Source organism: Osmerus eperlanus, chromosome 14 (assembly GCF_963692335.1).
Source record: "Osmerus eperlanus chromosome 14, fOsmEpe2.1, whole genome shotgun sequence".
Lineage (NCBI taxonomy): Eukaryota > Metazoa > Chordata > Actinopteri > Osmeriformes > Osmeridae > Osmerus > Osmerus eperlanus.
Window position 1 is genome coordinate 15,553,208 of NC_085031.1, and position 25,788 is coordinate 15,578,995.

General features: G+C 48.0%; 3 protein-coding genes across 3 annotated transcripts in view; 2 read left to right on the forward strand and 1 right to left on the reverse strand.

Annotated features, from left to right (window-relative positions):
* Positions 1-3,025, forward strand: part of git2b (G protein-coupled receptor kinase interacting ArfGAP 2b) — an 11,455-nt gene extending 8,430 nt beyond the window's left edge. Inside the window, exons 18-19 of the mRNA XM_062478228.1 lie at positions 607-675; positions 1,622-3,025. Coding sequence (XP_062334212.1) covers positions 607-675; positions 1,622-1,831 — 279 coding nt within the window. The 3' untranslated portion in view covers positions 1,832-3,025. The remainder of the gene's footprint in view (positions 1-606; positions 676-1,621) is intronic.
* Positions 3,026-3,211: 186 nt separating this feature from the next.
* LOC134034215 (glycolipid transfer protein-like) lies at positions 3,212-8,373 on the forward strand. Its single transcript, XM_062478607.1, has 5 exons — positions 3,212-3,428; positions 4,032-4,090; positions 4,216-4,349; positions 4,657-4,807; positions 5,249-8,373. The coding sequence occupies exons 1-5, from the start codon at positions 3,326-3,328 to the stop codon at positions 5,429-5,431; spliced, it is 630 nt and encodes a 209-aa protein (XP_062334591.1). The 5' UTR covers positions 3,212-3,325; the 3' UTR covers positions 5,432-8,373.
* Positions 8,374-10,583: 2,210 nt separating this feature from the next.
* LOC134034221 (protein FAM222A) overlaps positions 10,584-25,788 on the reverse strand; it is a 22,290-nt gene continuing 7,085 nt past the window's right edge. The window contains exons 2-3 of the mRNA XM_062478612.1: positions 23,746-23,919; positions 10,584-13,800 (exon numbers count right to left, since the gene is read on the reverse strand). Coding sequence (XP_062334596.1) covers positions 12,455-13,800; positions 23,746-23,875 — 1,476 coding nt within the window. The 5' untranslated portion in view covers positions 23,876-23,919 and the 3' untranslated portion in view covers positions 10,584-12,454. The remainder of the gene's footprint in view (positions 13,801-23,745; positions 23,920-25,788) is intronic.

Below are 25,788 nucleotides of genomic sequence, written 5' to 3' on the forward strand. Positions count from 1 at the left end.
GGGGTGTTGTTGGGTCTCGTACTAAATACAGCTGGCAGGAAACAAAGAGGACTGCCAACATCCCCTTCGGGAACGCCAAATTTAGAAGGCGTAAAGCCTTGGTGATTTACTGATATTTTTCCATCCTCGTGATATCCGTAATGTTGAATCTGCTTTTAGATTAAATCAAGTTTTATATAAAAAAAACATTATATATATATATATATATAAACAGACACATATTACAATCCAAAGTTATTTGGCATCTGAACTCTTGCCATTGACACCAAGCCTCAAGGTTTGGGACCTTAACTTTTAACTCTGTGTGGTATTTTGCTTGGCTTTTTGTGCTTGTGTGCCAAACCTCGCTCTCTGTGGAACCGTCCTTGTGCCTCTGGCTTCCATTTTGTCTGCATCGTTTCCCTCTATTAGATTGTGATGCAGGAACAATGCAGGATGTGTTCCTATGGCATTCTGATGGACTCAGCATGGTTTGCTAATGAGTGGTCCACTGAACAAGGCCTGCTCGCGATTACATGGTTCATTTGGGGCGGGGTTTTTGTGTGTTTATTGAACCGTTGTGGTGTCTAACAGCACGGGGTGCCCTAATCGTTGTGTTTTCCTCCCTCCAGCTTTGTCCCGTGCTCTGAAAGGATCCATGTGGCCGTGAGAGAGATGGCCACCCTGTTTCCCAAGGTAAGCCCCTGCCACCCTGGGCTACTCGACACCAGGGGCTGGGTGTTTGGTAAACAAGCAGAGATGACACAGGTGTAAGGCTGCTGGGATGTTCCACTGTGATCGACAGGGCAGGGCTCGCACATAACTGGTTTTCCTCGCTGTCCCAGTACCGTCCCGAAGTGCAAAATTAACCGTGCCTAACTGAACTTGACCGGTCCCAAAATGTAAATGATTGCATTTTTGACATTCTGAATGGGTCTAGGTTATTTGCAACACTATTTAAGTAATCCATACAGTTGTGGGGCTCAAATCATTTTCTGAATTTCAATGTGAATACATACCCAATTTCCTTGCTTGTTTCATGGTGAGGCAAACACAATTCTTGGTGTGGCTGTAGTAAAAACGTTCCCAAAGGTTTTAAAAATGTTTTGAAAAAAATGTTTCTAAAGGTGAAAAAATATATATTTGCAATTTCTTTTCAAAAATAGGTTTGCATCATTTATGAGGACTCTACTAAACTCTACTGTACTCAATTGTACTCTGCTCTGCTTTACTCTACTGTTTTAGGCTTCTCTGTTCTCCTCTCCTTTCACTGTGTGAAAAAAAAAGTTTTGAAAGGTTGAACAAATTATTTCGAAATTTGTTCTTGAAAAAAAGTTTCCCACACATACAACCAGGCCACACACCCAACCCATACACACACACCCTCCAAACCTACCTGGCCTGACACCTGCCTGGGAAAAGCCATAGTACGGGGCTGTGTTTTGTCAACAGTATGTGACCTGCCTCTTCCCCCTGCCCCACGCTAAACACTCTCTCTCTCCATCTCTCTTCCCACCTCTCTACACCTCTCTTGCCCCCCTGCCCCCACCCTAATCTTCTCTCTCCCTCCATCTCTCTTCCCACCTCTCTACACCTCTCTTGCCCCCCTACCTCCACCCTAATCTCCTCTCTCCCTCCTCAGAGACCCCAGTCTAAGATGGTGCGTGACTCTCTGGGCCTGCTCACCTCCAGTGCCAGCCGGCTGCAGGGAGAATGCCAGAAGGCCTCGGTTCACGAGCCCCGCCCCTCCGACATGCAGCTGGTCACTCAGCAAGTGATCCAGTGCGCCTATGACATCGCAAAGGCCGCTAAGCAACTGGTCACTGTGACAACCAAAGAAAACAGCAACTAATTTAGTTTGAATTGTTTGTATGTTTTTTTTTTTTATCCAAAGACCTCCCTCTTGATATGTGTTAATGGTCTGGCTAATTTCAATGTAATCAGTATTACTGTTATTATTTGTATGGCATTTTTATTTAATGTATTATGTCACCAGTTAAACGTTATAGGGTTCTTGTGTGAAGTTTACAGAAAGTTTTCCTTGGAAAATCATGGGTCATGCCAAGGCCCTGTTTTTGAGTACAAGTGGTATTAGCGCATATTAGTGGAGTTCAAAGACTTGTCTACCGTGAACGTATAAATAGACATGTTGCAGCCTTTTAAATGTTGGGTGTTTTTTTGTGCTTTGTGGTTGTGCTGTAACTTTGCTGCCCCCTTCTACACACCAATGACTACATCGTGACTGTCCAAAGGTTTCATTTATTGTAGAATTGCCAACGTTGGACATTGAAACCTTGTGGAAGTTATTGAACACAGCCATGTGTACTACCAGCGCAGTGACACGTCACAGTAAAATGCCCTAGTCATAATAGGCTCCATGGATGTTTCTAAAGTATTGTAATTCCCTGCTAAAGCCATACGTCACACAACTAAGATCATGTCTTCATTATTATGACGGATTGGTTTTCTTATTTTTGACATCGCGAAATGCATTTCTTTTTATTATAAACCCCAAATATTTTTTTTATAGAATGAAAGTGTACAAACGTATATTCATAATACATATAATCGTAATGCTATAGTCTATTTATAGATACTGTATGTCATCCGTAGCTAACGAAATGTCAACATTTATTTTCATAAAATAAGTTTAACTAAACAATTGATGCCTTCCTGTATCGCATGGTTTTCATCTCCGACGTAATAATATTTCCGCCGGCAACCAGAGCTCGTGGTCCGTCTCTGTTCTGTTGGTGTGGTGCTGAACCCTGTCTAACCGTGCATCATCTCCTACATGCTGCTAATGGCCAAACAAGTGCAACGAAGTGGTTGTGGAAATGTAGTCATAAATGGCCCCCTTTGAGATCTGTTATGACACAAATGTTGGCCTGAGATGTGTGGATGATCATGTGTTCCATTTGAGTGTCACGAACCAAACAACACTGGGATTCCTGTCATACAATTCTTACCGTTGTGGTTGGAAAAATCTGCCTTTCAAAGTAATAAACAGTAGCCTAATTTATAACCTAATATCGGAATGCTTCGTGTTTCTTGATGGAGATGTCAACTTTGGAAGGAACTACGAATGTATTATTTTTCCCAAATAGCACAGTCATCTGCACAATATAGTTATAGTTTACATTTAAACCACAGGTGTGCGATCCTGCGGTTCCCCACCGTGCGGCACACCGTCTTTGTGTGCTCTACCTGTGAATGGATGGACTGGTCTGGGCGCGCCTCCCAGCCAATCCAACGCAGCAGAATAACACGGAAGACAGTTCCGGGTTTAGTGTAAAACTACAGTCTGCCACCGTGAAAGCCGTTGGTTAATGTCATTATTTGACAAATGGCGTTTTTACTGGATAATCAATTCTCAGAGCTCCCAGCTGACAATGCCGTGGACACAAAGTTGTTTCTGGAATCCGTGTCTCATCTTCCGCCGTTCTTTGGTGAGTGCTGAACACGAGAACACCTGCCTTCCTTAACGAAACGGTGCTGTCATGGATATGTTGTTGTCTTTCTTTGGCCGTAACTCCTGGGTTTCATGTTTTCCTTTTGGGTGTTTTATTTCAAGCCCCAACATCCATACAGGCATTCTATAATAACGCTATATTTACTTGTATGGGCGGACCCATGTTTTTTTTTGTTTTTTACATGAACTTGTCATATTTCACAGCAACAGCAACCAGCAATACAATCAATGAGTTGATTAAATTTCAGTATTTTAACCTGCCTTTCTTGTTACTGTATTATACGTAGGCTAGAACTTAACATGAAATGCTTTAAGACTATTACACACATTCGTTTGTCTTGTTTCATTTAGTAAGTCGCCAAGGCGTCAAATATGTCCTTTTGTGGGTCTTTTAAATTCCGACTCCAACATTGTAGCAGTGCCCTTTTACAGACCATATGAATGGACTCTTTTCAGATCGCACCCACATCCTTTGTGCAGAATAATTCATCATTATTCAATTCTTCACTAACATGGGCTTCCAAACAGTCAGATCTCTGTCTCACTCCAAATTTCTCTCATTTCTCCCGGTCCTGTTTAGACTGCCTGGGGTCTAAAGTGTTTTCCCCAATCAAATCAGACATCTCTGGAAATATAACAGTACGTTTCCTGTCTCCACTATAAGTGTTGAACACAATTTAGTCTGACAAATTCACAGCAGCGTAGCTCCCATTGTCTGTGTTACGGTGTTTACGTGCAACGCTTATCCTTGTTTTAATGTGCAGAAAATCAGGGGTGTTTACGAGAAAGATCCGGCCAAGTATGCTACCCTCCAGGACATAGTGGAGGCAGAGAAGGACGCACATGGAGCAGAGTGGCCCAAGGTAGGTGCCACTCTGGCCCTCATGTGGCTGAAGAGGTAAGTGCAGAACTGTGTGTGAAACATGCAGCTTTGAAGCAGAGGAAGTTGGGTATAACCCCTTTAGGGTGTCCTGGGGGGTCAAAGGGCACAGGAATATGTAGCAAGGGTGTAGTTTGAAGATTGGTGGGGGCAATGCATTATGACATCACAATCACAGTAATGGGTTGGACATGTTCTACTGCCCGCCCCTAAATCATCTCCTATGACATGCATTATGACATCACAACCACTGACCAGGAAGCAGAACCTCTGGCTGATAGGGTTTTAACTTGGCCGCCCGTCGATGTCCGCTGTGGTCTCGCAGGGGGCTGCGTTTCATCCAGATCCTGCTGCAGAGTTTGGCCGACGGAGACATAGACGAAAACAACCCCAACCTGATCAGGGTGAACATCACCAAGGCCTACGAGCAGGCCCTCAAGAGGTACCACGGCTGGATCGTGCAGAAGGTCTTCCAGGTTAGGGCACAGACGACACGTTTACCAATACGCGGTTTAATCATGACCCTGACAGTAACTGTGCAGTTCTGCCGCTTGATCTTCTGCTTTCCCTTCTTTATGCGCCGTTGGCAAATAGCGGATAAAAGCGTTGGCTAAGTGAATATAAAAACGACAAAATGTTACGTGTTAGAGGAGTGGGTGCACCAGGGGCGTAGCTACGGGTAGGCCTGGGTTGGCACATGCCTACCCAATTTGTTCTAAGGCCTACCCAAAAACGAAAATATCTCTGAAAAATTATGCACCGGGTGCACATCACAAAGTAAGTAAAAAAAAACTGAAAAGATTCCTATCCATATTTTTCTAGGCCTACCCAAAAAGATTATTCTGGCTACGCCCCTGGGGTGCGCATGCTGTGAGTCAGAGCTTTTATTCTGGAACGCTCGCGTTTTCTCTCCACAGGCCGCGCTGCTCGCCGCACCCTACAAGTCGGACTTCCTCAAGTCTCTGTCGAAAGGTCAGGAGGTCACGGAGGAGGAGTGTTTGGCCTGCCTGCGCCAGTTCCTGGTCAACTACACGGCCACGGTGGACGCCATCTACGACATGTACACGAGGCTGAACGCAGAGCTGGACTACACCGTGTGATGGCGAGGTGGTACCCTCCTGGTGGTACCCTCCTGGTGGTACCCTCCTGGTGGTACCCTCCTGGTGGTACCCTCCTGGTGGTACCCTCCTGGTGGTACCCTCCTCTGGAACAGACCGGACTGGGAGGAACCCTTCTGCGGTTCCTGTTGTCTTTTCAGGTTCTCTGACTTTTCTCAGGTGATGGAACGTTCCAACTTTAGAAACAGCCTTTTTTTGTCGTAAACGTTTAGCTTAATCTTTTGGTTGTTATTTCCCCAGACATGGTTTAAGCCTAGTCCTAAAAGTAAGAGAAAGATTCGATGAAGATCTCCATTGATAACATAAGGCTAAGAGGCTAAACTAGGACTAGAATTAATAAATGTCTGTGTAACTGGGCCTTACTTACCTAGGTATAATGATGTTATTTCTTACAAAATATTGTCAGTTTGGGCCCTGTCGAGGGGACGTGGTGAATATATTGTTGTTCCATGTCAGGATGTAGTCCTTGCTCAGTGTACAGTCTATGACTTCTTATTATACGTTGATCCGTATTATGTCGAGAAGTTCCGTAAACATGGTTACCTTTTACCGTTTGTATCTGGTCAAAATCAAATTAATTGGCTGTTGAACTGATGTATTGATGTGTGTGTCAAGCTGTGACACCATCATTGTTTCAGAGTGTGACATTCCAGAGTAGACAGGGATCTTCTGAGTGTTATTTTAGACTCTCTCTGTGGGAGGTGAGAGTGTTCCTCATATTGATTCCTTCCCATCACCGAAGATACACCCTCTGTAACTCTGCCCGGTTATATGAGCTACTGTTCTGGTGGCTGGTTACTGGAACTATCGCACTACCCCCCCCCCCCCCCCCCATCACACCTCTTCCTGTCTTAACAGTCGACAACCTTTCTGGAGTGCCTTGTGTGAAAATGCCTGTGTTGTTTCTGTGTGAGTTAGGGTTAGGGTTAGAATACAAACAATGTCATGTGACTGGGGGCAGAGGGCAACACTGACGTTATGGTGGCAAAATAAATGAACACAGAACTGGATAATATCGCAATTTTATTTCATTTAAGTTTGCTAAGGATGGGCTTATCGTACTGACGCAGCCACCATTTATTTTATTCATTTTGTGAGGGCAAATGGGCTGTTGACCGGGCAACAATAGCTCGTACCTGTGCACGTCCCTGAGTTATAGCCATAACCCTATCTCTGAATCTAACCCTAAATTCAATTAGGGTTAGGGTTAGGAAAACGGCTGACCTTAAGGCTAAACCAACAACAGGGTTAGGGTCATGTGCGGTAGCAGAGTCAGGATCAGGATAAGTTATAGCCATAACCCAATCCCTAAGTCTAACCCTAACCCTAAATTCGAAAATTAGGGTTAGGGTTAGGAAAACGGCTGACCTTAAGGCTAAACCAACAACAGGGTTAGGGTCAGGTGCGGTAGCAGAGTCAGGATCAGGATAAATCATAACCATAACCCAATCCCTAAGTCTAACCCTAACCCTAAATTCGAAAATTAGGGTTAGGGTTATGGAAACGGCTGACCTTAAGCCTAAACCAACAACAGGGTTAGGGTCAGGTGCGGTAGCAGAGTCAGGATCAGGATAAATTATAGCCATAACCCAATCCCTAAGTCTAACCCTAACCCTAAATTCGAAGGTTAGGGTTAGGAAAACGGCTGACATTAAGCCTAAACCAACAACAGGGTTAGGGTCAGGTGCGGTAGCAGAGTCAGGATCAAGATAAGTTATAGCCATAACCCAATCCCTACGTCTAACCCTAAATTTGAAAATTAGGGTTAAGGTCATGGAAACGGCTCACCTCAACCCTACAACAACAACATGGTTATGTTGAGGGGAGGTAGCAGAACCAAGATCAGGATTGGTCATAGCAGGGACGTGCACAGACGTTTGGAGGGGCTATTGCTCTAACACTAGAAAAGAGATCAACATTATCTCCATTCTTCACTCAGTGCACCGGCGTGAGAATACAAACAATGTCATGTGACTGGGGGCAGAGGGCAACACTGACGTTATGGTGGCAAAATAAATGAACACAGAACTGGATAATATCGCAATTTTATTTCATTTAAGTTTGCTAAGGATGGGCTTATCGTATTGACGCAGCCACCATTTATTTTATTCATTTTGTGAGGGCAAATGGGCTGTTGACCGGGCAACAATAGCTCGTATCTGTGCACGTCCCTGAGTTATAGCCATAACCCTATCTCTGAATCTAACCCTAAATTCAAAAATTAGGGTTAGGGTTATGGAAACGGCTGACCTTAAGCCTAAACCAACAACAGGGTTAGGGTCAGGTGCGGTAGCAGAGTCAGGATCAGGATAAGTTATAGCCATAACCCAATCCCTAAGTCTAACCCTAACCCTAAATTCAAAAAATAGGGTTAGGGTTATGGAAACGTCTGACCTTAAGGCTAAACCAACAACAGGGTTAGGGTCAGGTGCGGTAGCAGAGTCAGGATCAGGATAAGTTCTAACCATAACCCAATCCCTAACCCTAACCCTAAATTCAGGGTTAGGGTTAGGAAAACGGCTGACATTAATGTTTGTGTCACCTTGTTTGTTAAAGGAATGGCATTTATCTGATAGTGTTTCCGTGTGCCTTGCGTTTTCCTAATAATAACAACCACTAAAGCTGGAGATATGGACGTAGGATAAGCAGAGTCCATATATTTAGTTTCCTCTGATTTACTTTTAGTTTAGATTTTAAGTTTTCGAGCTGAATAGAAACTCTTTATCCAGGATAGGTGGTTCTTAATGAGGCATGGTAGACCTAAAAACAAAGTTTGTTGATTCCATTTTTAGATTTAGTACTTTGGTTTATTTGTAAACCCAGCATGTTGTGATGAGCAAACACTGAACAAAATGAATGTGAACAATTTGTAACGATGCGTGTATGAGTAATTTATTATATTTTTACGAATAAAAGATGATTCGTTCAAAGATTTTTGGATTTGGAATTGTCATTTTCTGGTATAAAAGTAGTTCACTTTTGAGCCTCTTGGCGGTGCCATTTACTTAATTTTGTTGTACCTTCTCACTTAGTGAGATGGATACAATTTGTGCTGTTTGGCATCAAGATGAAACAAGATTGATTTATATTTCATAGTGCATCTTTTCAAGGTAAAGAAACACTTTTAGTTCTAATACAAAAACACTTTCTGCCTCCGTGTACTGAAGTCAAGTAGTTCCTTGATTCCATGAACACTGTGGAGGAGCTGGTGATAGAAGCTCCATAAGAACCTCCTCATTCTCTTCCCTTTCTCTCTCCCTCCCCTGACTCTCTATCCTCTCCTCCTCCCCTCTCTCTCATCCTGTCCTCCCCTGACTCTCTGTCTTATCCTCTTCCCCTCTCATCCCTGGCTGTCTGTCCTCCCCTGCCTCTCCTCTCCTCCTCCCTCTCATCCTCTCCTCCCCTGACTCTCTGTCCTCTCCTCCCCTCTCATCCTCTCCTCCCCTGACTCTCTGTCCTCTCCTCCCCTCTCATCCTCTCCTCCCCTGACTCTCTGTCCTCTCCTCCCCTCTCATCCTCTCCTCCCCTGACTCTCTGTCCTCTCCTCCCCTCTCATCCTCTCCTCCCCTGACTCTCTGTCCTCTCCTCCCCTCTCATCCTCTCCTCCCCTGACTCTCTGTCCTCTTCTCCCCTCTCATCCTCTCCTCCCCTGACTCTCTGTCCTCTCCTCCCCTCTCATCCTCTCCTCCCCTGACTCTCTGTCCTCTCCTCCCCTCTCATCCCTGGCTGTCTGTCCTCCCCTGCCTGTCCTCTCCTCCTTTATCTCTGTCACCCTGGGATTCTGCTGCTGCAAGCCAGGGTGGCTCCTGTCGCTCGCCCTCAGCAGCCTAATCCTGTGTGTGTGTACGAGTGTGTGGTGTGTACGCATGTGTGTGTAGGATGAGCAGGATGTGTGTATGTGTGTGTGGGGGTGAGTTGGGTGTGTAATCCTGCAGGTTTATCTGCACAGCTGCCCCAGGATGTGCCAGGGCCCACTGGCTGGGGCAAAGGCCCAGGGGGCGCAGGGGACCCAGGGGGGGGGGGGGGCCCAGGGGGCCCAGGACACAAAAAGCCTGACATGGGTCGTCAATGACAACATCCCGTCGGCTTGACAACAAGCGCTCAACGACAGGCCAACTCAACACCCAGCGCCCACCGAGGACACAAACCTTTATGTGTGCCAACATCGATTGCTGCAGGGTTGATGTACAGATCACACAATGGGATCCATTGCCATTGTCCCCCCCCCCCCCCCCCCCCCATTCACCATTTCCAAAATGTAAATGATCCATAATCTTCTAATGTATAGTGCAAACTAAGAGGTTCTGGTTTGTATTCGTGTTTTTGTGTTCGTATTTTCTATGGATTTGACCCCAGTGATGTTTGACTTGAAAGAAGAGCCCTCAGTCAAAAATAATTTGAGGCTCAGATTTATAGTATTCCTTATGAGAGCTGACATTTGGAAAATGTAGGGCAGTTTAGGAAGGCAGGGTGGTGATGAGAACCATGCCTCAGGGCACAGCATCTTCAGGCTAAATATTCAACAGCTCTCAGTTGGCTAGCCTGTTTTTGAATAATGGGATCATATACATTATTAAAAGTAATATATTCTCGTGTATTTTTCCGGTGGAACGTGTGCACTGTTCACTCACAAATGCAACACCGCGGGGAGAGGAGTGGGAGAAGGCCTATACTTTCTTATTTCCATTTATATGACTCTTCCAAGGTTTCTCTAGCTTCTGCCTATAGCTTTAGCGGCCATTTTACAACCATGATCGAAGACTGGAAGGCGAATGGAATTCCCCATGCCATCATAACAAAAAATAAACATTCATGAATATGGCAGTTGTGCGTAAATTTATGAGGACGGACAAGCACAAATCAATTTATGGACTTGCAGCTCAACAAAAAAAGGTTAGGATGTAATTCAGATATGATTCCAATTTGTATATTTTTTATCTTGAAGATTGAAGTTTCCAATCCAGATATTGTGTGCTCGGCTGTTTTCCAGATATTGTACCTTCTTCGCTCCACAACTCAATTATTTCAATCTCTTTGCACAATTGTGTTTTTTTTATAGTAGGTGTGAGGAATGTGCAATGAAAAATTAAAATGTCTTGCTGGTTTAGAAAATAATTTCATTTATTTGACAATCTTAATCAAGAACAGGACAGGGTAGTGGGAAAGGTACTGGGGTCATACATTGTCAAATCAACATTTTGTTTTTTTTGTATTTCCTTTTTAACTTTTTTTTTTAGAGAGGGCTCTTGTGTTATAATAATTGCACTTTATATAATCATCAAGCCAGTTAAGAATGTCTTAATTCACCATAACCCTGACAGGTTACAGAAGCCCAAACAGTCAGCATCCTAAAAACAGACATACAAGAGTCGCTTAGACCTGGAGACCTCTCAGACCAGCACAGATCGAGCCCTTGACAGGAAACTAGTCCAGCCACAGCAGAGAGCTTCAGACAGTCTGACAGGGAATGATTGTGAACGGTGTTCTCCAGTGTGGCTCGCGCTGTGTCCCCAACATGGTGTTCATAGTCCTCCAGTGAACCATGACGGGAGTAACTCAGTGGTTAGAGCATTTGACTGTAGATCTAATCCCTGTACGTCGCTTTGGATTAAAGCGTCTGCTAAGTGAATACATTATTATTAACCAGACGGGGTCATGTGACTCCACCGACTATCTGCTGGGTCCAACAGCTGGGCCAGGAGGTTGAAACTTTGTCTTAGAAAAGCAGAAATGAACAAAACAGAGAGTCTGTCCACATCCTGATCTACATCCTGGGATGGTTATGCAGTAGTGATGATGGATGCAGAGATGTGAGGCGATGACACAATGAAAGACACACAATGCCTTGTGTTTGGCAATGGTAACCTCCTAACTGACAGTCTGATAATCCTATGGATTTGAGGGGTCATTTGAATCATTTTTAAATAATACAACATAATGGCTATCGCTCATCTAGTGGACATCTGTCCAGACACACAGTCTGGTAACAGACAGGAATCACGAAAGAAGAGACAAAACAATATCATCAACAACAAAAAGATTAAACATTTGAAACAATTCTGAAGCAAAGAATCCCTAATTAGCAGCCAACGCATTTTATGCCTTTATAAATATCCACACGGCAAAATACATATTCAAGTTTTCTCCTTTTCAATTAAACCCTTTTCCCCCCAGACACCATAGCCGACCCAATCTCAGTCAAATTAGAGCATTCTAATCAGCCAACACGATCACTGATCATCTCAGTGAGAGAAGAGAATGGAAGGTGAGAATGTAGGTTTTCAGTGTAAAAAGAGACACACCGAAACAGCAAGTCATGTCAAAGTCTCTACTGTGCTCATCACATCTCCTAGACGTAGGAATGGCGTGCTTGTCACCTTGTAAAGAGCTTTCAGGATCGCCTGCCCATACACTTTTACCTCACCTGAAATACTCAAACAAACATTACAAAATAAACCTTAAATCATGGCTATGGTATTTTGCTGTACCTAAACAGACTAGTTTGAACTGGGTACACAGCACAGGAATCATCTGAAGCAGTTAGACGTCACCTGATTGGTCAAGAACAATAACAACGACAACAAACATCCCACCCCCAAATAAAAAGTGAAATGTCAGAGGATAGTCAGTCAGGTCAGTCATTATTTTCATAATTGATTATCATGATCACCCTTTCAGACTCTACAACACCACATACTTAACACAGAGCCCTCTAGCAACACGTACAGCTCATGCTCACATTAAAAAGGCAGGTGACACACGGGAGCCTTGTCTATCCAACATGGCGCCCCGCCAGCCAGTGAGTTCTCGTTGGGATTCCCTTGGTCATCATGCGGTGTGTCCAGCGTGGCGTGCCCTGGTCTTATCCGGTCACCGCTCGGTGGTCAGACCATTCGACAGCACATTGAGAAGTGGCAGGTTTCGAATACCCCCCCCCCCCCCCCGTACGTCGCTAGGGATATATATATATATATTTTTTAAAGCGTCTGCTAAATGAACACACTACTATCTGAACACCGGTAGCTGGATGTGGCTGGTGAGTTGCTGCGGGTGCTGGTGGGGGGGGTAGTCCAGGAGGTGGGGCAAGCCCGCCGCGTTGTATCCCCGGCCCAGCATGCGCTCCTTGATGCAGGGTGGGTGGATCTCACTGATCAGGCACTCCAGAGACTGCAGACTGCTGCTCAGTACCGACGCGTGGCACAGGCTGCTGCCCGCCACGCCACAACAGAGCCCCAGGCTTTGGTCTGTGCTGTAGGCCTGGGGGTGGGGGAGGTGGCGGAGACCGGGGTGCGGGTGTTGGCTGGGGTGGGGGTGGGGGTGAGGGTGGGAGAGGCCCATGTCCCTGGGTCTGGCCATTGAGGATCCGGGCAGCATCTCCTGGGAGGTGTAACAGTCGCTGTCCGGGGTGACCAGGAGACTGTTCCAGGGCGGGGCAAAGTATTGCCCCACGGAGAACTCCCCGTGCATGGCTGCACAGTTCAGAGGGGAGGAGCTGACACGCTCAGCCCCGCCCCCGTCTCCTCCTGTGCTGAGAGGGTGGGGCCTGTAGGAGAGCTGGGAGGAGCAAGCCAATGGGAGGCAGGTCTCGGGGGAGCGGCTGACGGTAGCCCCTCCCCCGCTGCTTCCCCTCGAGTTGCCGTACATGCGCAGCGCCCCCTGGTGGTACTGCTGCCACATGCCGTAGTCCACCGCGTCCAGGTAGCCGGCCTTGGCGATGTCCGCGCTCTGCGTGGGCAGCACGGCCCCCGAGTAGGCCAGGCCGCTCTGTGCCGGAGCCCCGAGGGGGAAGCCAGAGTCCGAGCAGGCCACGGCAGCTACAGCCTGGAGGAAGGGGCTGGCCTGGGCCCCCCCACCCCTCGGTAGGGCCTGGCTGTGGGGCTGCCGGCCCATCTGCCTCAGCATGCCCTGGGGCCCCAACGCCACCGTCTGACCGGTCCCGGACACGGCCGAGGTAGCCGGCACGAGGTGAGAGGGCGCCGTCACGCCGGGCCCGTTGGGGGGCCGATGGAAGGCCTTGAGTCCATGCCGGCTGGCGGGGTTGTAGGGCGCCACCGCCGTTTGCTCTGGGGAATGTTTAGTCCTCTTGCCCTCCGAGGTTTTCACCACGCCAGGACCCAGGACCGAGGCCTTCACCGTGGCCAGCAGGCCCTGGTAGCCCCCAGAGTAGGGGCTGTAGCGCGGGCCGGTGGTGTCCAGGCCATTGACGGTGCGATTGAGTTGCTTGTGCTGAGGCACGCGGATGTTGGACGGAAAGATCTTGATGGACAGAGGGCTGCTGGCCGTCTTCTGGGCGAAGGCGTCCAGTTCAGCAGCTGACGGGTAGCGAGACGGCGCCATGGAGGCTAGCTCATCTGAAACACAAACACAGTGGATGGAACTGTTACTGGGAGGTTCTATGGAGGTTTCACGGAGGTTCTACAGAGGTTCTATGGATCTCAGACTTCCATCCCATTGTTAGCTGGCTTATATGAATTGCTCTGCATTTCATTCCATCCCTCTGTAAAATAGGTTCTATGGATCCCTCTAAATTCAGAATCCCATCCCATTGTAACTAGGTTCAATGGATCACTCAGATAAACATTTCATCCCATTGTAAAGTCAGCTATTTGGATTACTCAGAATATTTAACTCCATCCCCTTCTAAACCAGGATCTATGAATCACTCAGAATCCAGATTAGGAAAATTAGAAGTAGAAAGGAGGAATGTTAGAGATTAGAAGAAGTAACATTGGCACAACTGGACTTAAACGCCTGATATCTATTCCCATCCTAGCTTGGTACATTCTGAGATTAGTTTATTGATAAAGCATTAGTCCACGCTATCATTAATGTCTATTCAATCCAAAAGACTGACTGAATAATTATCTTGATGCTACAAATTTTCCTTGAAACTGCGAGGCCTGATGAGAAGCAGGAGTGAGGATGGATCTTGACATTTGGAAGCTGCGACTCAAGACGAGATAAAGGCGATCATCTTTATCTGCTGACCTTTCCCTTTACAGCTGAAGCCCTTTTCCAGGAGGAAGTGCTGATGATAAATATAGCAATAGATAAACATGTCACAGCCCCATGTCCAGGAAGAGGAGCGGAGACAAGAAAAATCGTCCAATAAAAACCCACTTATTGTAACGCCTCCTTCGCTTCCTTCTCACCTCTCCCCCTGCCCCCTTTGTTTTCAGAGGGCGAGCACCAGACATCTGCATCTCCTTTAAACTCATTTGGGGGACGGGAGACACCCCGGGTGCTGTTTGATCAGTGCTTTATGAAATTAATTTGGACTTATTTCAACCCAGAATCGGATTACTCTGGGAAATTAGAGAGTGGAGCAGGAGGAGGCCGGGAAGGAGAGAAACACAATTTTGTCGTCGCAAGAGGCTCAAGTGGGATTCATTTGGTGATATTTTGGCTGTGAGACAAGCGCAGGAGGGGCCAGGGCTGGGCTGGGCTGGGCTGAGCCAGAAGCCGTTGGTGCTTGAATCAGGTCGGAGGAAATGACAGCCGAACTCATCTGCTTCCTTTAGATTTTGCAGGTCAACATGTAAAAGCTGATGTAGCCTCCCTTGAACTGAGAAAGACAGTGTTCTTCAGTAGAACCCTCTTCCGATACTGTGTTTTTCTCACATCTTACCTCCCACACAGGCAAGAAAAAAAAAAAAAAAAAAAAAATAGACCCTCATTGGAAAAAAGACTCTGATTTCGTCAAGGGTATCCTGCCTTCTCTAAGGCGGTTCCTAAGCAGACTTAAACCTTTCAAGGCCATCTACCTGTGAGGAATCCTCTCTCCTAAGTCCTCCTCTGAGCCTGGATTGACTGTGATATGTAGGAGCTGGAAACTGATGGAGAAGTGGAGGCAAACTGGAAAAGAGCCTCTATAAGGGCCGCTACTGAATGGGTGTACTGGACAGCTGAATGGACAAACCAAGATTGGATTTAAACACCATTATTCAGGCAATTTCATGGCTGCTTAGCTCAAGGCGACCAAGGAGAGGTGGAATAGGCGCTCCATTTAAAGGCAATAAATCACCTGGCAGAAATTACCCCCGCCCCTCCAAACGACACAATTCCTGACATGAAAAGCAAAAGTGCCGAAATTAGTGAGAGATTACTCTGTAGTCGGATAAAATCACAACGAGCGACAAAAAAAAGTAAAGAGAAACGACAAAAGGGGATGGGAGAAGAAGAAATAAGAGAAATCTAAACAAAACACTTAATTTCGTTTTCAATAACAAAACCCATTTTAAGAAGCTCCTCAGCCGTGCGAGAGAGAACTCACTTGTTGTTCCCGTTTGAAATTGATTGGGGAGTTCATTTCATTTCAGGCCCACAATGAGCCTCCAACTGTGAAAATGATTCAATCTACAAGATCCATCTCATAAAAGGAAATAAATTGGGTGTTTAAGATGGCGGAAAGAGGCGAGGTTGAGGGTTGGATTCATGCAGGCATCTCCCAGTGGAGGCACAGGAACAGTACCAAGGTGCCAGCAGCCGCAATGAATTCCACAGAGAAACATAGCACGGCACAACAGTAGTTATTTATGTATCACAACACAAGCAAGCTAGAGAACACAGGGGCGTTGGGGAGCATTGAACAGATGTCTACACACAGGATTTTGACTTGAGCAACCTCCTCCATGCCCTCATCTCATTCTCTTTCTTTTTCTCTCTCTCTCGCTCTCTCTCTTTCCCTCCTCTCTCTCTCTCTCTCTCTTTCTCTCTCTTTCTCTCTCTCGCTCCCTCCCTCTCGGTTTCCCTCCCTCTGGAGAAAAGGGGAAGAGGACCAGGCTGGAGTGCAGCAGGATTATGCTTCCCTCGGGCCAAACCACGAGCTTCCTCAGAGAATCCTGTTCACCTGAGACCTCATCGAGTCGTCTCCTCCAACAAGGCGGTCCCTCTCCTACCTTCCCTTTGACATAAACAACTGCTTCAAATCCGAGATCAACATCCTCTCCTGTTGAATTGCTCTAGTTGTCTGATGTGCTCCCTCTGGCATCCCCCTCACCCAATTACCACAGAAAAAGAAAAAACACCAATCACAGCCTGCCACTCCAGCCCTCCTGTCTCTGGTACGACGTCAGGGGTTGTCCCACAGTCCCAGAGCCCAAAACACTTCAAACGCTGTGAATGCTATCTCATCTTCAAAGGGCGTCTCACTGCATAAGTCCAGAGATTACAGTCCTGTCAGGCCAGTGGCGAAGTGTCACAGCGATGCCACCCACCGCTCCGAGGCTTTTAAGAGGGACTCTGTGCCCGCTTGGAGGCCCACCCCACACAGCCAACTATCGTTCATCAGCTCGAAGCTTTCAAAACGCCCAGCCGTGAGCCTGGAATAGCCTCCAGCTGCACAGTAGAAGGGAAGACACCAGATTTACGAATGTTTAGGCTTCCTGGAATGTTACCTTTCTCGGATAGGGAGCTCTGGAAACGCACAAGTCTGACCTTTCCTGGCGCTACCATTGAAATATATGGAAATCCCCAGGAAGGAAAGGCTGCGAATGACAAAAACTGAGCTTTTTCTTAAGCCTTCGAGAAATGCCTTCTTCCACACCAAACACACACACCCACTTTGAGCTGTTAGGTACGGCGTGACAGAGAGGGGTAATTAGCAGTTTGACCTTAAGCACTTAATCAGCCTGCACACACGAGCTACAGCCTCCCAGTCTTCAGCCTGGAGAGAGAGGAGCAGATGATCACAGCACACTTCGAGCTGTCTCGCTACCGCAAAGCGCCGCGCTGAATACCGCAACGCTCATTTAGCAGTCAACCTTGTCCGAGGGCAGCTGGTAGGGCTTACAAATGTACGTTCTGGAACTCCTTTCACGTTCTGGAACTCCTTTAAGCTGCTTTTTCTTCTTCCCCCGACCAGAGTGATTGAGGTGAAGTGCTCTGGGATGGGGGATTCAGCTGTTGATTCGCTAAGTGTGTTAGTAATAACAATAATGCTTTTAGCAAAGCAACTACAGGAGAGGGGGGGATTGTAACCTGCAACCTCTTGATCTGCAGTCATGTGCTCTAACCACTTAGCTGCACCCTCCTACGCTGTCAGCCTTGAGCTCTGATGGTGGAGTGACTGGGGGGGGGGGGGGGGGGGTAGAAACTTGCTGGAAACCTCTAATGAGAACAACAAGTACAATTTATCTGGCAAAACACCTAATCTTAGCTGGTGGTGGTGGTGGTGGGGGGGGGGGGGGTCGAGCTGTCCTTGGAGAGGAGGGGAGGGGGTGAAGGGCAATCCTAAAATCTCAATTAACACCACGCCTAATTAACCTCAGGCTCATTCTAAGATCTATAATGAACTACTTTCTGTTGGCTGATAATGAGCATCTCTGCAATGTGTGTGTGTGTGTGTGTGTGTGTGTGTGTGTGTGTGTGTGTGTGTGTGTGTGTGTGTGTGTGTGTGTGTGAGTAAGCATGAGAGTGAGTGTGTATAAGTGTGTTTTTTGGGGGAAAAGAGTGCGAGTGTGAGTGGGATAGTGTGTATGTGTGTGCACATTAGAGAGTGTGTGTGGGATAGTGTGTATGTGTGTGTGCATAAGAGAGTGTGTGTGTAAAACTGTGTATCTACAGCTTTTAAAAGCAAAACTATCAGGTTAAAAGAACAAATCTATGCAGAGATACAACAGTGAGTACCCAGCCTGCCCTGCTGGTCTTTCGTAACCCTTCTTTCAATCCACCCCCATAAAATCCCACACGGCCCTGTCTGTCGCGGTAAGCTGCCTAATCTTTTTTCCCATGGTCACGCTTAAAGCAATTCCCCGCAGATCAGAGTGGAGACCTCATTGTTTTGGAGCTGTTTGAGTTAATCACTGATTAACGGGCAAAACAAGCCCCTGAGCCAGGTTCTAAAAACGGCAGTTGGACGGCTCAGCGCATTTCCACACCACGGCTGCTCCCCATCTCTCACTAGGCCCCACATACCCAGACGAAAAAAGGACAAAGTCTTCTCTCTACTCGTTCAAGGTCTCGATCCACATGGAGATAGGTAAACCCCCCCCCCCCTTCTAGAAAGGCTTTGATGTTATGCTAAAAAGTTTTCATGCGATAACAGTTTTTTGCGCGATAACATGTTTACAAATACCTAATCCTCACGGGGGTTGTGGCACAGAGGCACTTGAACACTAGCTGGTTAATTAGTGCTTAATTGCACTCTCGCTCTCCAAACAGGAACAAAAAACCTGCTTTCCTGTCACACGCCAGCAGTTTTTACTTCACCACGCCGAATAATCCCAACATCCTAACCAACCTAGCCAGAGACCGTCCTTGACGCCACATGAGCTGATTAACAACGCATTACAAGCCCAGGCCACCGTTGCCATGGAAACGTCCCGTACGAGCACAGCCGCCCGTAATAGGCCCACTCATTAGGACCTGTGTAATTAATTGACCCCGCCTATCCTTCAGCTGCAGAGCTGCAGCACTGTACAGTAATTGACTTGCCTGCTGTTTAGGCAGAGAGAGAGGGAGAGAAAGAGAGGGAGAGAGAGTGACAGAGAGAGAGAGAAACAGAGAGTGACAGAGAGTGACAGAGAGAGAAAGAAAGCGAGAGTGACAGACACAGAGGGAGGGAGAGAAAGAGAGAGACAGAGAGAGAGAGAGAGAGAGAGAGAGAGAGAGAGACAGAGACAGAGACAGAGAGAAAGAAAGAGAAATACAGAGAGAAAGAGAGAGAGAACGCCTCGTCTGGTATTGATTACTGACCCTGCCCGCCTCGCTCGCTCTTCAGCACGACATCACCCCGCAGCAGCCTCCAAAACCTCCCCTGTTTCAACCGCTACTTCCCACGCCGCATGCCGACGCGTGTGAGAAAAACGGACGATTTGTTTAATGCGCATCGAGGGCAATTTCTCCACACCGATCTGACGGCTTCTATCTACAGTGGAGATCTGTGGCGGAGTTTCCTAGATTGGTATCTGGTTGTGAGCAGGGCAGGGCCTCTGGGATGGTGACTGTGGTAGAGTCTTGTAGATGGTGTCTGCAGAGGGCCTGCCCCCCCTGAGATGAGAGTGGGCATTTAGATGCACAGCCTGCTCTTCTCATAATCTCAGTATCCATTTAACAAGCATCCATATTAATGATGGCCTGTGTGTGTGTGTGTGTGTGTGTGTGTGTGTGTGTGGAGGTTAGCAAGGGTCTATGGGTTACAGGCCTTTCACAGGGCTGATTCTGGGAGAGAGGTGGATGGAGAGGTGGAGGGAGACAGGGAGAGAGACAGAGTGAGAGAGAGAAAAAGAGAGAAAGAGGGGGGAGACAGTGAGAGACGAATAGACACAGAGACGAAGGGAGGGAGAGAGAGACAGAGAGAGAGAGAGAGAGAGAGAGAGAGAGAGAGAGAGAGAGAGAGAGAGAGAGAGAGAGAGAGAGAGAGAGAGAGAGAGAGAGAGAGATACATAGGGGGAGAGAGAGGCCAGGGCTCTGGGCCAGACCCTAAGGTAATATGCTGATACTCAGCGAGCAAAATTACATCCTTAATATCATCTACATCTCCCCAAAGGCCTGCATCATCACTCTCATCTCTCTCTCTCTCTCTCACACACACACACACACACACACACACACACTGTAAGTCTCTCATTCATCAGTCACATGCAGTACACCCACCACAGTTGCATTGACTCTTCCTCTAGCTTACATAAACACAAACCCTAAAACGACACAAACAAAACGTAGCTCTCGTTTCGAGCCCCTCTCCCCTCCCTCACCCTCGTTGGTAATCTGTTCGTGTGGGGTGTTCCCGGAACAGAACAACCCCAGGGTTGTGCACTTAGTTATGTGTGCTTGAAGACACGCGGGCGGATACCTCTTTATTCCAGTGTCACTCCTCATTTATCTCCACGCTGCTCTCCCCGCCAGCAGTTACGGGACCGTGCGCCTCTCTAAGAAGGCCCTCCGGAAACACAGGCCTGCCAGCGTGGGGGGGAAAAGCATTCCCTGGCCCTGTCTTTGAGCCAAAGAGCCGAGGAGAGCACAGTTCTCTTCAAACCCCCTGCCATGAAGCCACACAGTTAGCGCCAACCTCCTCGCCTCCAACATGGCTTCCTGGGGGAATCCTTGCTGCAGTCACCCGAAGCAGGTTACACATGTAATTCGCTAGATGTGATACTGTGCTGTAGTTCCTTTTGGTGCCAAACGAGCAGGCGTTTAGCCTAGACTTATTCAATGTAGGTTTTCAGCCCAAAAACCACGATTGAATCCGTTTTTTGAATGACTTTCCTAATGGAAGCTAAACCAAACGACCCCCATCCAGTCTCACAGACAACTCCCTCTGTCTGGCCAGGGGGCTCCCCTCCCTGGGTTCGTTTGGTTTGTGTGGCTGTGTTTGAAGGGGAGGTGCCTCCCCCCCCCCCCCCCCACACACACACACACACACACACACACACACACACACTGGCTGCACATGCAGTCAAGGGAGAGAGTGGGTCCTACAGGTAAACTGGCTGAGTAGGCGCCCATGGTTTTGCCTAAGGCAAACTACGCCCTTCTGTTCCAGCGTTTAGCAGACAAGTGCTCCACTGATTCCCAATTAATATTTAATATCAGGAAGATAAAGAGGCATTTCACCCCGGGAGAGCGGGAGAGATGGGGGAGATTGGAGGCATATGGCAGTAGGAAGGTCAGGTTCTATGAGAGGATAACCTGAGATGTTCGGGGAGGGGGGGTTTTCGTGCTGAGAACAAATCCAATCAGTTCGTTTCGTTGACGTTTCTCTCAGAAACACCGACCTTGAAGTTGATCTCTTAATTAATCCCTAACCCTAACTATGAATGCATCTTCCAGTCAACAATAAAATACTCATATAATTTCATGCTCTAAGGCAGTCTTATAAGCTTACAGTCTTTTTTATCTGTTCCTATAAAGAGACCAGAGTAACAGATCAGGCAAAAATCTAATCAAGATCAAACATTTACTCTTAAAAGGTAAACCATCCGCATTCAATTTATAATCCACGCACCCAGACTGCCCTTAACCAGATTTATCAGTAAACAGCAGCCTCCATGTCTCCTCTCATTAAATTTGATCATAATTTGCGCTGGCAGGGAAGACTACAAACAATGCCTTTTGAGATCTGTGTTTATGACATGCATAATAAGGCATGTAATCACAAAGAGTGTTCAGTCATTAACACAACACATGCCTGGGTACGGTTCATACTGCGGACCGAGTTCAAAAGGACGATCTTCCGTCCTAGTTGCCGTGGTAATTAGGTGCTCTACAGAGAGACTCACAGACATTACAGCAGAGAAATTTTGTGACTCAGAGTCCTGTGGTGTAAACCACGAAAATGGCCTTTGTTCAGGGGGGGTCAGGTGGCTGAGCGGTGAGGGAATCGGGCTAGTAATCTGAAGGTTGCCAGTTCGATTCCCGGCCGTGTAAAATGACGTTGTGTCCTTGGGCAAGGCACTTCACCCTACTTGCCTCAGGGGGAATGTCCCTGTACTTACTGTAAGTCGCTCTGGATAAGAGCGTCTGCTAAATGACTAAATGTAAATGTGCACGGCTGTTAAAAGTGATGAAAAAAAACTACCTTGGCGTAGAAGTTGTTAACAAAGTTGTGAGTTTCACAAGGCTCACGTGGGAGAAGGGGCGTGCGACCTTGATAGCATCACCGTCACCATGGCGATAGCATCGCCGTCACCATGGCCGCAGCTCCGGCCCGGAACGTTCAGCTCCAGTCAGATCAACGCCCTCATGAATGAAATTAGCGTGTGCCAGATGACAACCTGAGATAAAGGACCAGTTCACATAGATCTGGGAGGGATGTTATCCCAGAGTTCTCCACGACAGAGCCAGGCCAAGGTTAGCTTACCCTTCTCACATCCCTGTTATCTCTCCCCAGCTTCACCCTATCTCCCTCGGCCTTCTTCTGCCTCCCCGGCCTTCCCTGTCACTCCAGCCTCATCCTGCCTCCAAAGCCTTCACCTGTTAGTCCAGCCTCATCCTGCCTCCAAAGCCTTCACCTGTTAGTCCAGCCTCATCCTGCCTCCAAAGCCTTCACCTGTTAGTCCAGCCTCATCCTGCCTCCAAAGCCTTCACCTGTTAGTCCAGCCTCATCCTGCCTCCAAAGCCTTCACCTGTTAGTCCAGCCTCATCCTGCCTCCAAAGCCTTCACCTGTTAGTCCAGCCTCATCCTGCCTCCAAAGCCTTCACCTGTTAGTCCAGCCTCATCCTGCCTCCAAAGCCTTCACCTGTTAGTCCAGCCTCATCCTGCCTCCAAAGCCTTCACCTGTTAGTCCAGCCTCATCCTGCCTCCTCAGCCTTCACCTGTTAGTCCAGCCTCATCCTGCCTCCTCAGCCTTCACCTGTTAGTCCAGCCTCATCCTGCCTCCTCAGCCTTCACCTGTTAGTCCAGCCTCATCCTGCCTCCTCAGCCTTCACCTGTTAGTCCAGCCTCATCCTGCCTCCTCAGCCTTCACCTGTTAGTCCAGCCTCATTCTGCCTCCTCAGCCTTCACCTGTTAGTCCAGCCTCACCCCACCTCTCTCAGTCCTAACTCCTAACTGAGACACAAGGAGTTCTCTTGAGATTACTGGGAGTTTTTCCTTGTCTTTCTTGAGTGTTCAGGTTCGTTACAGGTGCTGATCTATGGGCATCTGTGAAGCCGTCTTTGACAATTTGACGTTCTGGCATTTTGACCCCTTCACCTCTTCCCCCTGTTCCTTCTGGCCCCTCCCCCTAGCCTCCCCCTCACCATCCTTCCTCACAATCACAACAAGAAAACTTGTATTGCCAGGTAGATGGATGCTAGTAATGTGTTTTGGTGTTATATAACGGCGGCGAAAACTATAACAACAACCACGCAACAACAACAAATAATGCACAATCCAAGTTAGAAAATGCAAGACATTTTGGCACGACCAAATCATGTGTTAAATAGCTCTCTCTCTCTCTCTCCCCCTCTCTCTCTCTCTCTCCCCCTCTCTCTCTCTCTGTCCACCCACACACATGGCAGGGCTGCTCACTTGCTGAGGTTCTACGCCTGCCTCTCTCTCCCTCGGCCAAACAGATCAGAAGCTCACTAACGTTGCAATTGAGGCGTGAGAAAAACAAACAAACTGATTTTTTAGCTAGTGAATGGTGACCTTGTGAAAGCTCAAGACAATTTCTATTGGTAGGATTTGATCTGACACTCTCCAAGTGAAGACATGGGGATTCACTACCGGTAGAGAGAGGGGGACTAAGTACCGGTAGAGAGAGGGGGACTAAGTGCCGGTAGAAAGAGGAGGACTAAGTACCGGTAGAGAGAGGGGACTAAGTACCGGTAGAGAGAGGAGGACTAAGTACCGGTAGAGAGAGAGGACTCACGTTTCCGAGAGGCGCTCTGTGACGGCAGCGGCGGTAGCTGGATCGTGAGGGGCGGAGCCTCCAGGATCTTTGGGGCGCAGACCAGGCGCTGGGACGAGAGGTTCTGCCGCCTCTGGACGCAGGCCAACATGGCAGCTCTCCGGGGTTCTACAGCCACACACAGCTCCGGAGGACCTGCGAGGGGGCGGAGGGACACACACAGGAGAAACCAGAGTCTTAATTTCACTTTCAGCCATGTGTCACGATTACAAGCCCTGGCGGTGGCTGAACTGACACATCAAAAGAGAGCTTTGGGCGGTCAGAGCCTGAGAAAAAGGGGATTTTGCAACGTCCACCAAGGAGTCTCTCTCATCCCTCAACCGTGATCTGCACTCTGCTAATACGGTCTGAGTAAAAGTAGGCCCCCTGCTGGTCAGACTCAGCACGTGTCTCCTACCCCCACCCCCCACACACACACCAAAGCAGCTCTTCCCTCCTTCTCCCCCCCCCCCCCCCCTAGCTCAGCTGTTAGGAGAATTCTCTACAATGATCCATCTCCCTCTGTCCCCTTCCATATCAGGGATCGTTAAAATGCCTTGTAGCTGCTCTCGGTTCCCCTTCTCTGCGTCACGGCCTCAGAGCACAGGGAGTCCATTTCTCCATGGATGGATGGCAGTATTGATTATGAGGGAATCGTCCGTTACCGCCCCTCCCCCCCCCCCACCACCACCACTCCCTCTCGTCCTCGCCCCAAAACGGTTTTGGCAATTTGCAATGGTAAGTGTGGTCGAGAAGGGATGAGCGTTTGTGTGCCTGACTGGGCCGTCGTCTCACAGCGTCGCTGATTGCAGCGATCATTCTCAGTGAGATCGACAGCGGAATATTATCCGTGCCTCAGATGAAGAGGTGCATCTGGTTCTGCTGCAACATCTTTGATCATCTGATGGAGTCAGCGTATGAATACGCTAGCTTGGCGATAATAAAGATGAACGACCCCAGGCTGACAACACAGGGACACTCACACAGTGCTGCCACATGCAAAACAACCTCTTCTTATATGTTGTTGCACCCTCTCTATCACAATGTGTCTCCCACACCTTTGCTTCCACATCAAGGCTATTTTCCTCATTAAACCTGGCTTTGTGTGTCAACAAGGAACTCCAAAAATGTTGAGAGTCGTTAGAATGTGGAGAGCGAAAGACTAACAGCTTAAGGCCAGCAGCACACAGCTGTCTCCAACTGTGTTCATCTCTCTCTCCCTCCCTCTCCTTTTCTTTCTTTCTTTCTCCCTCCCATTTCTCTCTCTCCACCCCCCCCCTCTACTTCCTCTCTCTCTCCCTTTCTCCTATCTCTTTCTACCTCACCTTCTCCTCTCCCCCCCCCCCCTCCTCTCTCTCTTTATTCACCACTCCTCATTGTTTTCATTTCTCCACTCTAAGTCCACAGGGCTGCCTAAGTGAGTCAACCACAGGATAGAGTGTTCGGTGACTGACTGAAGAAACATGATTACCTCCACCTCAAAGACCAGAGGAACACACTGGGTCTCATTCTAGTCAGGTGCCTGAAGAGATCCCCCCCCCCCACTCCCTCCCTCTCACCCCTCCTGCTCCCTCACTCTGCCCCCCAGTGACATTCTCCCTTCTAACCACAAAGCACAGGCTCTCTCATCTGATCACACATGGGCTGAAAAGCTAAAAGCCTCTCTATGGTCAGACTCCATTTCAGAAAAAGAATACCAATTTCACAACTACCCTTCCATTACCATGCATTTGTGAAAAGGGAGGACGGGGAGAAAAGACAGAGAGACACAGAGAGAGAGAGAGAGGGGTAGGGACAGAGAGAGAGAGAGAGAGAGAGAGAGAGAGAGAGAGAGAGAGAGAGAGAGAGAGAGAGAGAGAGAGAGGGAGAGAGAGAGAGAGAGAGAGAGAGAGAGAGAGAGAGAGAGAGAGAGAGAGAGAGGGAGAGAGGGAGAGAGGGAGAGGGAGAGGGAGAGGGAGGGAGAAAGAGAGAGAGGGAGCGAGAGAGGGAGAGAGGGAGAGAGGGAGAGGGAGAGGGAGAGGGAGG